Source organism: Nipponia nippon, unplaced genomic scaffold (assembly GCF_047370975.1).
Source record: "Nipponia nippon isolate SJK-2023a ecotype South Korea unplaced genomic scaffold, ASM4737097v1 scaffold_11, whole genome shotgun sequence".
NCBI lineage: Eukaryota > Metazoa > Chordata > Aves > Pelecaniformes > Threskiornithidae > Nipponia > Nipponia nippon.
Window position 1 is genome coordinate 27,586,441 of NW_028262302.1, and position 16,064 is coordinate 27,602,504.

General features: G+C 48.6%; 1 protein-coding gene across 5 annotated transcripts in view; it reads right to left on the bottom strand.

The window, feature by feature from the left end:
- Window positions 1–2,392: 2,392 nt before the first annotated feature.
- The window catches only part of FBXO34 (F-box protein 34), a 40,827-nt gene continuing 27,155 nt past the window's right edge, over window positions 2,393–16,064 (bottom strand). For 4 of the 5 annotated variants that reach the window (XM_087748089.1, XM_087748090.1, XM_087748088.1 and 1 more), the window contains 2 exons: window positions 14,642–14,841; window positions 2,393–5,169 (listed from right to left, as the gene is read on the bottom strand). In XM_087748089.1, coding sequence (XP_087604215.1) covers window positions 2,979–5,169; window positions 14,642–14,718 — 2,268 coding nt within the window. In that variant the 5' untranslated portion in view covers window positions 14,719–14,841 and the 3' untranslated portion in view covers window positions 2,393–2,978. Of the gene's footprint in view, window positions 5,170–14,641; window positions 14,842–15,009; window positions 15,086–16,064 lie in introns of those variants that run through there. The other variant, XM_087748093.1, reaches the window with a different exon arrangement.

Consider the following 16,064-nt stretch of genomic DNA (forward strand, 5'->3'; position numbering starts at 1 on the left):
CGCGCAGCGCGCTCTTTCATCCTCAGTTCTAAACTCTGAATTTTGTAAATCCAACACTGGACTTTTTTTTTTTTAATTGCCTCTTAGGAAAAACAAAAGTTCATCAGACCTTGGGTTCTCCCTGACCTGGCCCTGAAGGAAAGAGAAATCTGCACTTTTTGCTACTTTATGAGAGAAAAAAAGCTCGTAGGCAGCTCCGCACGGCCACGCTCAGAACCAACCCGCCGCCGGACGCAAAGGTTTGTGGTGTGAAGCAATTCTGACCCGGCAACGCTGTGCAGCAGGGCTGGGTCCGGCAAACAGCGTACTCGGGGATGCGTAAAACAGCCTGCGCTCCTCAGCTCGGGGGGAGGCGGGGACGGGGTCAGGGAAAGAGCAACTTGTCGTCCGTGTTTAACTGCTCCAAGGAACAAAATAACCCAAGGCTGTTATTTTAGTCTCATTTTTCCCCTTGTTCGACGAAGGTGACCAAAATCTCACACCCTGTTCCAAAAAAAATGACCTCACTGGCCCCTTATCTAGTTACAAAATATTTTCCTCTGCTGCTTCTATTCCAGCCTCGCAGGGACTTTCCTCGCCGCTGTCAGCCCGGCGCAGGTTATCTCAAGTTTTCCAGTCTTGGGTGGGGGGCAGGAAAGCAGCTTCTTCCCCCTCTTCCTTAACTGAAATGAAGCTGAAAGCCTTTGACGCTGATGGCTTTGGCAGGGCGATTCCTGCCAGAAAGTTGTTTTGCTGCACGTCCCGGCGGAGCGAAGCTTGGGTGAAGCCTGCGCCCCGTTAGAGAATGAAGTCACGGATTCAGGAGGGATCCTGCTTATCCGCTCCCTCTTCAGAGCTGATGAGGAGGCAGCCGCACCCTCCTTTTAGATTTCTAATTTCATTCCTCCCGGTTGTCATCATGTCTGCTGCACTGCGGGGACGGCTGAGCAGCGCCGGGAGGGGAGCCCGACGCCTGGGGTGGCAGGCACCAGGTAAAGCAGGGACTGGGGGAAAAGCAAAAATGGCATCCTTTTTAACTCTACCGTGAACATCCTGAGCTTACCAAACCCACGTTTCAGGCTGTAAGGGCCGTTTTCTTTCTCTCGCTGTTAAGGGAAAGAATAAAAGCAGCAGCCTTCAACTCCTCTCTGTCGTCAGGCTCTAAACCAAGGCGAGTCGCCCCACACGGTCCCACGGCGGCTCTGGGTGCGCGCGGGCGAAGCGGAGGTTGGTGGGTGTTCGGCCTGGCCCCGGCAGCCAGCAGCCTTCCTCGCTCGTCCGCACGTTGCTGATCTCGCGCCGAAGGTCAGGATCGGGTGCGGAGCCCTGGCCCTCTCCCCGGTGCTGCCCTGGGGGCTGCAGGGCAGCGGAGGGCCCGGGCTGAGCCCCGGGGATGGTGGCACCGGCTCTTCTTGCACCGGGTCAGAGGCTTTGTCTGCTCCGGCTGCAACGATGATCGCCAGGGTCCGTCCTTGTGCTGAGAAGAGGCAGAGAAGGAGCCATGGCTCTTTGAGGGACTCAAACAACACAGGCGCAACTGCCGCTTGCTGCTGGGCTCCCGTCGCCTGCACAACGGCTGCCGCTCCCCTTACTCCGCTCCCAGGAATCGCAGGCGGTGCCGGGCTGCCCAGGGTACATTCCCGGACTTCCAAACCGGTCAGCCTGGGGCAGCGAGCAGACGCAAGGAGGGCTGGAACGGGAGGCTGGAAGAGAGCACTGCAGGAGAGGAACGTGTTCGAGGAAACACGGGAATAGATGCCACACTCAGCTCCCGTTCCAAGTTCAAGGAATTACCGTTCCGAGTTGGAAGAATTACCATTCCTCTGCACTTCTGACGCCAATGCTCACAGCTCCCCTTCAAACGCACCGGCTCGCACCTCAGGAACAAGATGCCGGAGGCTGAAGCGGAGCAGGGCGAAGCAATGCAAGGATTCCTCTTGCGAGGGAAAAAATTCCACACGCGGCAGACGGCAAAGCTTCCCGCGCCTCGCGGAGCCACGGCAACTCCGCGTTCATCCTGCTGGACCCCCGCTCCGTCCTCAGGCACCCAGCGCCCAGCCGAGGGGCCAAGGCGAGAGCCAAGAAGCAGGACTCGAAGCGGAGAGTCCCAGTTCTTGCGAGTCTCACGCACCAGCTTTCCGGACAAGAGGAGCCTCCGTCGAGCCTCTGCCGCACGCACGGCCGATGGGAGGGGAAGGAAGAGCTGGGATTTGTGAGCGTTACAGCGGGAACTTCTCCAAGTAAGAGAGGTTTGGGGTTTTTTGTTTCTTTCTTTTTTAGCAGGAGGACGAGTTTGCTACGGGAAGCACGCTGCAAGGCTGAACTACATCACAGTACCAAGTTTCTGCCACGTGTTTTACAGTATTTTTATTTTGGGGCAAACGTTTTACAAGAGAAAGTCAGGTAAGGCAGATCTAGAATGCACATTTTATTTAAGTAAAAAAAAAAAAAAAAAACAAAAAAAAAACCAGACGACATGGGTAAGGTAGACAAGAACTTTTTTATATTCTGACTATACAATAATATTCTTCTCTTTTTATCCACTGCCACGCTACTATAATGGATCTGTTCTAGTCTAATTTTAAGGTTGTCCAGTTAAGTTGCCTGAAGATTCTTTAAACAAGTTGGCCTTTACCTATTTAGAGTTTCTTCTCAGAAACATTCATATATTATACAGGATATACAGATTTTTGAAACAAGACACTTAAAAACACACACAACTATAGCCGCAACACTATCATAGCTGCATTGTAGTGATTACGTTGTTCAGCCAGCTGTAGACTCTGTATGTACAATTAGTTTTTATAGTGTTATTTACATAGATGGACTAAAAGCTATCTTTAATCTAAAAGGTAAAGGCTCTTGTGTTTAAGTATGTGCAGTTTCATAGCCCTGTGAAAAAAAAAAAAAAACCAACCACAATTATGTACACTGTAAACAGCACAAGGCATGAGAATCTCCTCCTACCCCAAACCACCTCGCAGGAAAGTGTACGTGCACTAATATTCCTCTTCCGCGTCGGCTCCCGCTCCTCTGTTTTTCTTATGAATAGCACGGTTAAAGCTGTGGCAGGCAGGAACCCAGTGATTGTCATGAAGACCTAACTTACAGCCCGGGATGCCCTTCTGAGACCGGTGACAGCACATCCAGTACCCCGGCCCGTAGGGTAAAGCTTGGCAGTAGGGTTTGGGGTGCCACCGGCAGAGCGATACGTCCCCTTTCACGTACTTCTTCTTGCACTGCTTGCAAGGGTCTTCTCTGTAGCGGGGATCGCGGACCCAGCGGGAATCCGCTGGCCTGATGTTGTAGTATTCAATGATGAATTTGAAGTAGTAGCAAGTGCATTTTAGGGCAACCAGACTCCTAGTAGGAAGCAATCCAAAAATCTTCACGATGATGTGGTGAGGCAGGAAGGCCATATACTGCTGAGGCTCCAAAAGCTGCTGAATTTTAAACCTGGTCTCCAGAAAGTCATGCGAAACCTGCCTTTTTAAGCAGGAAGCATCAAGTACTTGCAAAGCCCCTTCTGTCGGAGGAACAGAAAGGGCAGATGGCTCTGTAGGGACGCTGTTTCCGACGCCTGATCTGTCAGATGCCAAAGCATCCTCATCCTCATTTTGGGCTGCTTCTCCTGGCTTTTCCTGGGCACTTTCCCGTAGGGGCTGTTGCTCGTGAGCGGCGGGCTGGTCAGCCTGGAGAAAAAACAGCCTCCCTGGGAGCGAATCTTCACCGGAACTGGAGTTAGAGAGCTTCTCTTTCCTGCATCCTTTCTCAGTCTTGGTGACCGATATACTGATGCATAAGGGCTCCTTCCTAGCAGGGTGCAGACTCTGCTTTGGGAAAATTACAGGCTCTTTCAACGTACAATCAACAGTCGCGTTCTTGACCTGCAAGGACTCCGGTGGCAACCTGGCAGCAGCCGGACACACAGACGGCAGAGGTCCGGGAGGCTCAATTCGTGTTTCAGAATCGCTCCTGCCAGCGGTTATCGCCAACACAGCGTGAGCAAGTCCCGAATTCACATTCCCCACCCGAGTATCCAGCCCAGAAGGAAAAGGCTGCCGAGCAGAGGCAGCGCCATCCCACAACTCCATGTCACCCAGAGGACCGCACCGTCCTCCGTATCCAGCCTCTGCTACCCCTGCCTCCTCCAAGCCATCCCCAGGAGGCAGGACCCCCGAGGAGACCTTCCCCGCCTCCCCCTCGGGCTGGGTGCCGTTCGCCAGGAGCACCCTCCCGACATTTCTGCGGAAGCTGTTGTTCCGCGAGAGGCTCCCGGCCTCCCGCTCGCTCTGACGCCTCAGGCACTCCGACTCCAGCTTGGCCACCATGTCCAGCACGCGCACGGGCTCGCTCTGCTGCGGCTCGCTACTGCCGCAAGGTCCCCTCTCCGCATGCACCTCGCAGGCCCCGGCGGAGGAGAAAGGGTCTGAGCTGGGAAGCGCACCTTTAGGCTGAGCGCTCAGCCTCGTGGTAGAAGCAGGCGCGCAGGTTTTAGCACAGTCTACCAGTAAAGCACTTGCTCGTTGCTCCAGAAAGGCTACCATCTCTATCACCGAGAGGGACCGGCCCGGGAACACACCCTCACCGTTGTCGTTCACGTAATGCACCGAGCAGTGCTCGATGCCACAGGCAAAAGGCTCCGGCTGGGAGCACCTGGCGTTCGCCTCCCTCATTCTTTCCAGTTGAATTTTGGCTTTTTTAAGATCTACTGATTTTTTCCTGCGTTTCGCTGTTCTTCCATCGATATCCCACGTGCTTTTAATTTTCATAGAGCCTAGCCGGTTGTTGCTGCTGCATTGCTGGGCTGCAAAGAACGCGATCTTCTCCTTTGTATTGCCGGGTTTCACTACAGCCCAGACATCCAGAGGCCCTTCCCCTTCTTCTCCCTGGTGGATTGTTGCAGACAGGGCGTTCTTCTTTTCCCTTGCACTTGGACCATCCGCCGGACCTTTCCCATTCATATTGCACATAGTATTTGGATAAATTATCCCCAGAAGCTTTCGAGATGGAGTCACGAGGGAGGGTTTTGGGAAAACGCTCAGTTTGGTGCAGTTATTGGTGTATTTTTCTTCTTGTGCTGATCTCTGATGGCTCATAGGTGGGCCTCTCAGGGAATCCTGGCTTATTTCTGGAGATCGCTCTTTCTTCTGTAACTTGAGATATGGCTTTAAGTGCATACCAGAAACCCTAGAAAAACAGAAAGGGAAGAAGTTATAGTTGCAAAAAACGCCTGCCTGGAATTGCAGAAGGTGGCCCAGAGTAGGCACCGTCATGCCTCCCACGCTACGTCAAGCAGCCCACGCCTCAGAAGGAACCACACGAGAAAGGAAAAGCAGCATCCAAGGCTGCAACATCCACCCTTGGAGAACTTCTTCCAATAGGATTACGATCTTAAAGACAGCAGAGATCTTCCCGTTAAGAGAAATCTGTTTCCAGGGAGCTGCAAGGAGGAATCCTAATGTTTAAGTTGTATCAGTTTGTCGTGGTTTAACCCCAGTCGGCAACTAAGCACCACACAGCCGCTCACTCGCCCTCCCGCTCCCGGTGGGATGGGGAAGAGAATTGGAAGGGGAAAAAGTAAAAAAACTCGTGGGTTGGGATAAGAACAGTTTAGTAATTGAAAATAGTAATAATAAATAATAATATTGTAATGAAAAGGAAAGCAACAACTTTCGAACAAAACCCAGGAAAAACAAGCGATGCAACCGCTCGCCACCTGCCAACCAAGGCCCAGCCCATCCCCAACCAGTGCCTGATTGCTCCCCAGCCAACTCCCCCAGTTTCTATACTGGGCATGACGCCATACGGTATGGAATAGCCCCTTGGCCAGGCTGGGCCAGCTGTCCTGGCTGTGACCCCTCCCAGCTTCTTGGGCACCTGGAAGAGCAGGGGAAGCTTGAAAGTCCTTGATTTAGTGTAAGCACTGCTCAGCAACACCTAAACCACCAGTGTGTTATCAACATTATTCTCATCCTAAATCCAAACCACAGCACTATAGCAGCTACTAGGAAGAAAATTAACTCTGTCCCAGCCGAAACCAGGACACAGTTGGCAAACATAGCCAGTGCTTCATCCTGGAGTTAGAGCCATCCTTCTGTCCGTTCACTTCTGCATCCAGTTGTGCGGTACATGTGGGCCAAAGGGTTTATTCTTGACATTAGCTACCATATGTATTTTTTTTTTTTCTTTTCGAGGACATAAAGTACAGTTAAAGCTGAAAAGGGAAATTAGCAAGTGTAATTACATTCGTCAGAGATCCCAGCAGGTATCTAATCTCCTAATACCACCCAAAATGAAACCTATCCTTTAGTATGTCAATAATGGCAATTTGGTGTACTTTCCCATAAGGGTCCTTACGCTATACATCAGATGCCCCCCCAAAAAGCGACAGAAGCGTCACGCATGGCTGAAAAGAATGACTTTCAAGTACCTGTTTTTATGGTTAAGAATTTAAGAGCTGTGAAGGAGACAGCTGGATGCTGCTGACATTACAGCAGCAGCACCGCTCCTCCGACAGTCCCAGGCACTCAGCTCCTCCTTTCTCTTACACCTTCGCAGTAATCTTCAATTCAAAGCGCAAAAAACGCAAGAGCCCAGGGCACTGCCACATAGGATGCAATTATCAGGAGACTTCAGGCTCTTCTCCCAGGAGTATCGCATAAGCATATTACAGAACTAACTATAGATTATGTTTCCATGGTAATCTTTGAATTGTTACATTAAAAGGCCTCCTTTTTAAAATGGGGATAATCCGTGCTTGCCAGTTGAAGAACAGCAGGTTCAATGCCACATTTATCATGAGCTGATACGGACACATTCAGACACTGAATATGTTTCCCTTCAGAGCCACCACCAAAACAGTTACTTTAGTATTGCGTTTCTAGCCTAAAAACAGCTTTTAATTAAAAACCTCAAGCCCTAACATCTATAAAGTCAGACAAATTTATCATTGTAACACCTGCATTTAATACACAGAATGGGTTTGTATCGGACGGATGCAGCCAGAGCCCAGCTGGACTCCTCCCGCCGTGCCGCAGTGCCATCGGGACAGACACCTACCTCGCGACGCCCTCGCAATGCCGCGCAGGGCACCCGTGGGGTCCGAGGGAACCAAGGGGGACCCAGCTCGCCCACGCCTCGAGCAGAGCCGCTAGAGTCCACAGGATGGCTGTAAGAGGGAAGTTGTAACAGCAGATGCTGACCCAGAACGCACGTGGACGCGCTGCACGAGCAACCCGGAGCGCAGCCCGGGGATGTTCCCAGCAGCCCGGGGACGTTCCCAGCAGCCCTGCCCCGTGGATTAGCCAGGGCCACAGCCCCTCCAGAGTAACCGATGGCAGAAGGGAGAGCTGAGCCGGGCAGCACCGGCGTCGGCCGAGGGAAGGCTTTGAAAGCAAGATGCCTCGCTTTGCGCTGCTAACGCAACACTCAAGCACACGAGGGCAAGAGCTTGGCCAACAACCTGTGCCTGTCCAAGCAGGGAAGCCTCCCGCGTTATCAGCGGCCACACTGCTTAACTACTGCTCTCCCTTGAGATTTTGGTTCCTCCTTCTGGCCCTAGCAGTAAACAGCGAGAGGATGGGTGACAAGTGTGGGCAGTGAGGTTTTGGGGAGGTCCGTCAAGTGGAAGGGCTTAGTTCATCTTTCTACGAGTGTGCATAAAACCTAGGGGACCCCTTTGGTCCTGTGCAGTGCTTTGAAGGCCAGGAGGCAGACGCTGCAAAGGCTGCTGTTATGTTCTCTCCCCTCCTGATTTTATAGCAAGATCATCACCTCGCTCTTGCAACCAGTGCCAAAACCATCTGCACTTCACCTACAGACTGTGGGGAGAAGAGAGCTCCCATTACTGCAGATACACCTACCTCGTCTCGGGGTTCATTCTCTCCCCATGCCTTCTACGTGCTAATTCCAGCTCTTGCTGGAACTGGGTCACCTCCCAATTTAGTCTCCTCTGCAAAACGCAACCGAGCCACTTTGTTTCCCTTCTCGGTTGGATGCTAAAAACTAAAAGAATCTGATAAAAATAGAACTTCAGGGTGCTGAAATAGATGAATAAAAGCGAATGGGAAATCAACGCTGCTGTAGTTTGCTTCAGCCTCATTTTCCATAGGGTCTGCCTCATCTCGGTGGCACTTTATAGCTAAGCAGGGTCAGGCCACCCACGTGCTCGGGCCAGAGCCCAGCCCAGAAGAGCAGCAGGTGAACGACCGCAGCAAGCTGCTGCGGAGAACGGTGCCCGCAGCCCTCCCTTCCCCATCCAGACCAGCATTTTGGAGCAGCGCTTTTCAGACTGGAGAGCGAAAAGCTCCGATGGCTGCCCGCCACCACACCTGGGGGAGAAGGGGTGAATACAATTAAATACGTGACTTTGCAGGTTGAAATCTCATGAGCCAGGAGCAGAAGATCAAATTTCATTCATGAGTTTTTATGCCAGGGTGTTTGAAAGATGAGCTGAACGTGTTTTTAAAAGGCTTTCTTCAAGCAGTTTTCAGGAATCCAGCAGGACAATCGGTTCAACGCCTTTCATTAAGAGAAGCTGCAAACGAAGGTGAGACCAGGCATTATACGAATGAAAACAGGACTAAACTGGTTACCCCAACACGCTTAGAGGACATGTTTAGCCAGCAAAGTTGGTTCAGCTGCTTCCAGCTATTTCTGGTCTATGGAGAAAGACAAAGGGTAGAGTTATGCCTCACCTATTACAGATTTCTCGTTTAAGGTTATATTTCCTCCTATGTTTCAGTTAATCTCTGGCTCGGCCAACAATACCATTTAAGGTTGAAAAGTTATAATTTACATAACAAAATTATGCCTTAGTCAGAAGTTTTACTGCCAGAACAATTGCCTCATTTGAATTCAGCATTCAGTTCAGTGCACTGTTCTAATGGATCCAGATTTAAAGAAAACCTTCATTTAGTAACTTCAGACAGCTCTAACGAGGCCTGCTAACTCCACCTGACCAGCTGAATCGCAGTGCCGCCTGCCTCCCAGTTTTTGGGCAACGGGGAAGAGAACTTCCATTTTAAAAGGGATGTCAGTCATGGACCTGACCTTACCTGGAAGCGTCACTTGGGAAAAAACGAGCCCCCCCCACACACACTTTGCTGTGAACATTAAGAAGAACAAATTTTTAGGCAAACATAGCTTTTTCCCTGCACGTCAGCAGCACGTTTCATTTCTAGCTTCTAGAATGAGAACAAGGCTTCCCAGCAGAAACTGCTCTGAAGATGAACCAGAGCCCAGTCCCCACCCACAGACTACCTTATTTCTGCCACATTTCAGTGCTGGCAAGCACAGAGTTGTGGCAGCTGCAGGTAAGTTTTTAAATATTTAAAAACACCAAAAATAGTTGTTAAAAGGTGAAGTCACTGACAATTCCCTATGACACTTAATTCCAGAATAATTCTGTTTGCTTTTCTCCACCCTTTAAGTTATCAAGCTTTCCAATTTTATCTGCAGCGACAACGACTCTTCAGAAGTTCACGGAGTAAGCATAAAAGGTTTTCAATCCCACACGCGCGGTTTTGAATTGCTGATAAGAGATAATTCTGCCAGGAATGATCAGCACTGAAACAACTAGCAGTGCTGCCTTTCTGCTGTCATTCCACCCGTAAGCTGATGAAATAAAAGGGCCAGTTTTTCTATTTCTAATCAGCCGTGTCTGAAAAACAGGATACTTACACTTCTGGAATGACACTGCTGTTTTTACAAGTCGTAACTACAGCCTGTTTCCACTACGGTTTTATCAAGTTAGTTACTCCACGGGATTGGTATAGAAATATATGACTTTATACACGCGCAGACACGCACGCACCCCTCCTCTCCCTACTGAAGGCAAGGCCCATAAGCTGCTGTGCCAAGCTGGCCAGACTCTTTCTGCATCCTTTTGTATTTATATATCTTCTAAATCACAGCAGCCTAGAAAAATAATATATTTGCTTTAGTGGAAGCTCCAAAGTTGGAGGAAAAACTGGTAGAAAAGGCTCAATTTTCACAACTCCTTTCTAAGGTCCACAGAGAGCCCAGATGCCCCTCGCTGCACCTGGGTCAGGGACTCTCACGATGCCCCGTGAAGCCAAAAGATTTCCTCTGGCCAACAAGAACAACAACAACAAAAAGTGTAATCTGCTCAACCAGCATATTCACACCACAAGTTTTCTGGGCAAAGCACCGGAAGGTTTTATTAAGGCGCAAATTTCAATCAAAACCCCAAAGTTTCCTGTGGATTTCTTTTTGTAAACACTAAACTCCAGTCGACAAAAGTTCCTAGCGTTGCTGACTGCACGCGCAGTGCCAACTACAACTCTGAAAAAACCCTCAGGACATACTAACCCAAGGCAGAAGCCAAAAAAAAAAAAAAAAAAGAAAAGAAAAAGCCCAACAACAATAAAAACCCACACCAAGCATAACCCCTGGCAAGGCATTCCTCTTCCCTGGCATCCCATTTCTCTGTCCATAGAGCTTAGCTCCTCTGTAAAGGACACTGATAATTATGAAGGACTGAGTACTGAAGGCAAGTTAAACTATGGTCAACCACTTGTTATTTCTGGAAGGACTTGGTGGGTCCTCTGGGCTCAATCTCCAGTACCATTTCCATCCCCTTTGCACTGCCGGGGCAAGGCAAAGCAGACGGAGAGCTGCTTCAAAGGCATTCCACGGATTCTGCCGGGGCGGGAAAGTCCCAGCCAAGCAGCCGGGATGGAAGACGCTCTGCTACTCGCTGGAGTTTGTTCTGGTGCGTGGCAAGTGTCCAAGCTCGGAGAAAGGCAGGTTGGGAAGCACGATGCTCCAGACCAGGGGCGGGTTTGACTTCAGCAGCTGCGGAGGTGTCCGATTTCTAGAACCCCCCCCTCCCTTACAGCAGTAACTTCATATTAAAGCGACTGCTCCTGACCCACCTCCCAACACCTGCGAAACTGCCTCTTGCATCAATCGGAGAGCAAGCGAGGATTAGCGTGGGCTTTGAAGGTAAACAGAAGGTATCTGACCGCTGAAGCGGTGCTCTCCAATTGAGCGGCCAGCCGGGGGGAAGCAGGGACAAGCCGAACACGTGGGGCAGAGCTGGCCCAAAAGAGCTGAGGAGCTCAATGCAAAGCAGGCACCTAACTCTTAACGTTGGATCCCCCACGTCAGGTGTTCAAATAACCTGACTTTGGGGGAGACGACACCCAAATACAACTGCACACAGGAGCAGCTATAAAATCCGTCACGCATAAAATCCATCATCTTCACCAAGCAGAGGTTTCGGCTGACATTGCACATGCAAGCCCAATGGGCAGACTACTCCAGCTTGACGGCGCCCGCCCATTAATAAGTTTTGAACACATTTTAAAGTAAACGCACACACATATACGCCCTTCAGCATAAAGCACGGCAGCCCCAGCTACTTTCTAAATTTTACACAGGAAGGAGTGCCATTGCTTTGCCCGTGTTTTGTATAAAAGCACTTACCGTGAAGCGAGTGACGTAGAAGCAATTCTTTGTTGAGCCTGAGGAAGCTCAAACCCATGCTCCCTGCTTCCCAACCATACTACAGATGACACAGGGACGGCAAAGCAGAAGGGAACAAAATAAAGGGAAAGATTTGGTATTCAAGGTTATTAGCTGCTCCAGAAACACGTAGCTCAAAGATGATGGGATAGCACAGACGCCTGTGGTGGAACGGGCTAAGACGAGAAGACATCACAGAAGGATGGTAAGAAAAAAGAAAAAAAGTGGTGGTTTTCTAGGGCTTCTGCCAAAAGCCGTCCAGAGCAGCACAGAAAAGTGACATGTTTCCTTCTGGAAATGTTTTATCTTTCTTGATTTAACATTTGTTTTCTAATTTATTAACTGCAAGAGGACCAAGACCTTTCTTGATATCGTGGTGCAACAAATTCCTTCAAACAGTTCATGAACCAACACAAAGTGATGCTATTTATTCTTCATTTTGTGCATACATAATGAGAACACGAAAGGTTGCAGAAATTAACCTTGGACCGCGCTATCATTAAGAGACTCAGAGTTCAAAAGAAAGAATAAGCAAAAGTAGATCTGAAGGCAAGTCATCATGTTGTTCTTTTGAAACTCCAGACCGAAAGGAACCGGTTCACAAAGCCAGCTGCGCTGCGGTGCAGAGGGTTTCACTGCAGACAGCGCAAGCCAGCAGGCATTCTGCAGGAGGCAAAAGGTGTTTTCATTATCAAGAACACACCCCAACCAAGAACAGAAGAAACTCCCAACTGAACACGTTCCTTCTTTGCGAAGGATACAAGATGACGACGCAGGTTTCAAGTCACCAGCTCACATCACTTGGAAACTTGTATCTTAGAGATCAAAAAGTCTAGGAATAAACGTGGGAACTGGTGCAGCATTAAGCCTCTGCAAAGATATTTAAAAACAAAGAAATGGTAAAAGGTTCTTCAGTTTGTGAGAAAGTTCAGGAAGAGAAACAGGGCTGCAAGCAACGTCAGGGCAGAGATTACGAATACTCTAGGTACAGCACAAAAGAGCAAATTTGACTTTGCATCATTTTTAAAGAGGGGTGGTAAGGGTGATCATGAAGGCAAAAGCCCAGGGGTTGATCTGAACAAGAACACTGGCAGAGGGAATAAAAAGCTTCATGAAAATTGCGAGGATTGGCTCATCTCAGTTTTAGAATCCAAAATAGATAGGCTCATAAACTGCAGGCCAAGATGCAAGATTTAAACCTCCTGAAAGGCAACAATAGAAGTTACTAAAACATGCGGCCCACTGGAGGTGGCACTGCAGGGGGACAGAGAGAAGGGAGAGAGAGATGGCAGCCTCTCCAGGCCTGGTAGTCTGACTTCAATATAAAGGTGCTTTGCAAGCAAAGAGGATTAAGGCAACCCAGAGAAAAAGGGGGAAGAGGGAATAGTTCAATATGCCAGACTAACCTGAAGGTTCCCAAAAAAGTGATTTTTTTAGACAAATGTACTACATCTTACTCACATGGACTTCAGAAGGCACAGGGAGATTTACTGGTTAAGACAGATTGGCAGAGGAATGGGAAAACAGACAAAGGAGCTGGCTTAGCAGCAGAGAGCCCCAGGTGATGCTGAATAAGAAAATACCAGCCTGGAAACCAAAGACATGCCTCAAGAATCAGCCTTGGGAACATCTGATTTTGTTAGGAATGACCTCAGCACAAATACTAGAGGCGCACTCACAGAAATGAAGGCATTTCCAAACCAGCAGAGGCACAAAGTGCCGAGCAACAGAAATTGAGGAGAGGTTTGAAATACTGATGGTGATGCACCAGCAAGCTGAACGCCAAGAAGTTTTGGAGGTAGCTACAAAAGGAGCACTGGCCACCACAGACACATCCATGAAACAGAGGTAAGGGGAGGTGATTCTGTGGTACGTTCAAGGCAGCAGTGAAAAGCCCTCTTGCCAGATCTGCTCCGGAGTGCAGCATACACTTTTTGACATGACTCAGAGGAGATTCATCCACACTGAAAACAATGACAACAGTTGTTATTCAAGAAGCTACTAGGTAAGACTTGGGTCATTTAGCACAGCAAAACCACAGGTGAGGGTATACAACCACATGTTACAGAATACAGCAAAAGTGGTAAACCACTGAAAATAAGCAGCAGTCCTTATGCAAAAGAAAAAAAAAAAAGGAGCACGAGCTCAAACGAATATATAAGCTGGCATGAATGTTCAGTCTGGGAATCAAGAGAAGGCTCCTAATCACACAACTAGATCTGTCATCTTCAGTAATGGCTTAATCTACAGGAGGAGAGAAGAGATGTAATTGTTTTTAGGCTGGACTAAGTTTACAAAAGGGATTATGAGATACTGCTTGGGAAAGCAAGGAGCTGGGTGACCCAGGAAGTCTTTCCCAGCACTAAATTACCATGAGACTAACATAGCAAGTATATGCTGTCTACACAACCACAAAGAACAAAGGTTAAACGTTGCTTTATACCCACACAGCTTTTGGAAACCAGAAAGCTGGCTCTCTTCCTCCAGACTGAGGAAATTTAAGAGTCTTGGTTTCAGAAAAAGGAAAAGAAAAAAAAAAAAAAAAAAAGGAGAGATATATTTTTCAAGTAGCTTGAACTCAAACAAACTGGCATGTGCTTGCATTTGCATAAGGACAAGTTGTTCTGTACGGCGTTCCTATAATGAGACACAGTGAGAGGCGTTCACTTAATTGTCACATAAGCACAAGTGTTTGAAATCAATCGTGCATTTCTTCTTAATAAGAGACACAGGAGAGTGAGCAATACAAAATCTGAGCTTCAACTAATCTAATTACTTACTCCATACTAAGACAAACCGCAAAGATTGCCAGTATTTCCACTTGCTTTAAGCTGACTGCATGTTTTAAAAGCTACTATGACAAGCCATTCTTCAATTAAGTTTTACTTCAAAGCCATGTTCCCAAATTAATTTACAGCTGTTGCTAAAAACCCCAAAGACTTCTCCAAGTACAGTCCAGCTGTAGTGAATCTGTAGTTGTCATTATCAAATAAAAACGTCAAAGAACATTTCTGCCCTTAAGCCATTACAACAGTTCACTTAAACACTATCCGAAAGCAAGAATTTAGACCAAACATTTGGGTGACACACAAGACAATAGGAAAGTAAGGAGAAGGCTAAATTGGTGCTAAATACTTAACTATAGGCAGACCAGCTGGTCTGTTCATACCGTTTGACTTGATGGAAGGTGGAGGATGTGGAATTCAGCGGTTCCCTGTGGAGGCCAGCTCTGCAGGAACTCTTCATCGTAACTACCTCTCCAGCTAAGGCACGCCGTCACAGCCAGTCCATCCTGGGTTACGCGCAAGGCTCCCCCATCAGCTCTCCTTGCCCCGCACACAGCTTCACCGTGTCTCTGCCACCTAAAAACTGAACGGACAAGAGGTACGTAAGAAGGTGACGTTCGATTAACAGCAGCAACTGAAGCACAGATCATCAGGACAAGGACTCTGTCCCAGGTAAATATATACACACACATACATGCATACACATACATATCTATAAACGATATATATAAAAAATATAAAAGAACTTAACATCATCATGCCATTATTGCAGCTAGAGTTTCTGAACACCATTAAAACACAAATTAACATCCCGCAAAACAGCCTGACTGCACGCACAATGCTTCTTCCTCTTATATAGGGCTGCACCACCACCCTGGCACCTCCCGTGGAACACGCTGTCCTCCGAGCTCCGTGCAAACAGGACGCACAAGATCTTTCTGCTTGTTAGCACCGCATCAAGCTTTGGAGGGAAATCGCTGCTAGCAGTAAGATTTGACGCTGCCAGGAGTTACGTTTGCGTTCTAATCAAAATAACGTGGCGGATTTCATAAAGGACAAAAAACATGCCACCATGCAGCCTCCAGGCCTTGTGAAAGCTGCCCCGTCTTTGCATCAGACACAGATAAGACAGCAGATTTCACCAAAACAGAACTGTTCCGCAGTATCTCTCATTCGCACTAGCTTGCTGCCTTCTACGCCTTGTCCTTGGAGTAGCACTTTAACATACTGCGATGGTGAAAGAACAACAACCTTCGAGTTGGAACATAAAAGGGAAGAGTGACACAGCAAGAGAGCCCTGGAAAGACTCAAATACTCAAGCCTGAGTTGCCAGCAGATTGTTTTAAAGATTGTTTGCTTCCTCTCCAGAGGACCATGCACAATGATGCCGCAATAAAGGAATGCCATTTGAAGATGCTAACTATAGAGCTGTGTCCCCAGGGGATCTGTGATTTAGTGCAGCAGGTTGTTCTCTTCTTTTCAGCAGCTTTGCCCAGTGCTGCCCTATTCCTACAGCGGCATTTCCACAGCGCAGCCCGGCAGGGGCACTCGCTGGAGGTTTGTGCATGCCCGCAGCCGAGCTCTCACAGAGATGGAGCCTCTCACATCACCCCTTTTGCAACATCTGACAAGAGAAAAAACTCCCGGGCAAAAGAGCACCTACTTACGCACTGCTCAGTTAATCAGTGCTTGACCAGTGCGGTTTACAACTCAACGCTGCCACTCAACACTCCTGGCCTGGAAAGCTCGCTCCAGCTTGGTAGCCACACTTGCCGAGAAAGCGATGAAGGATGACTTTCCAGGCAG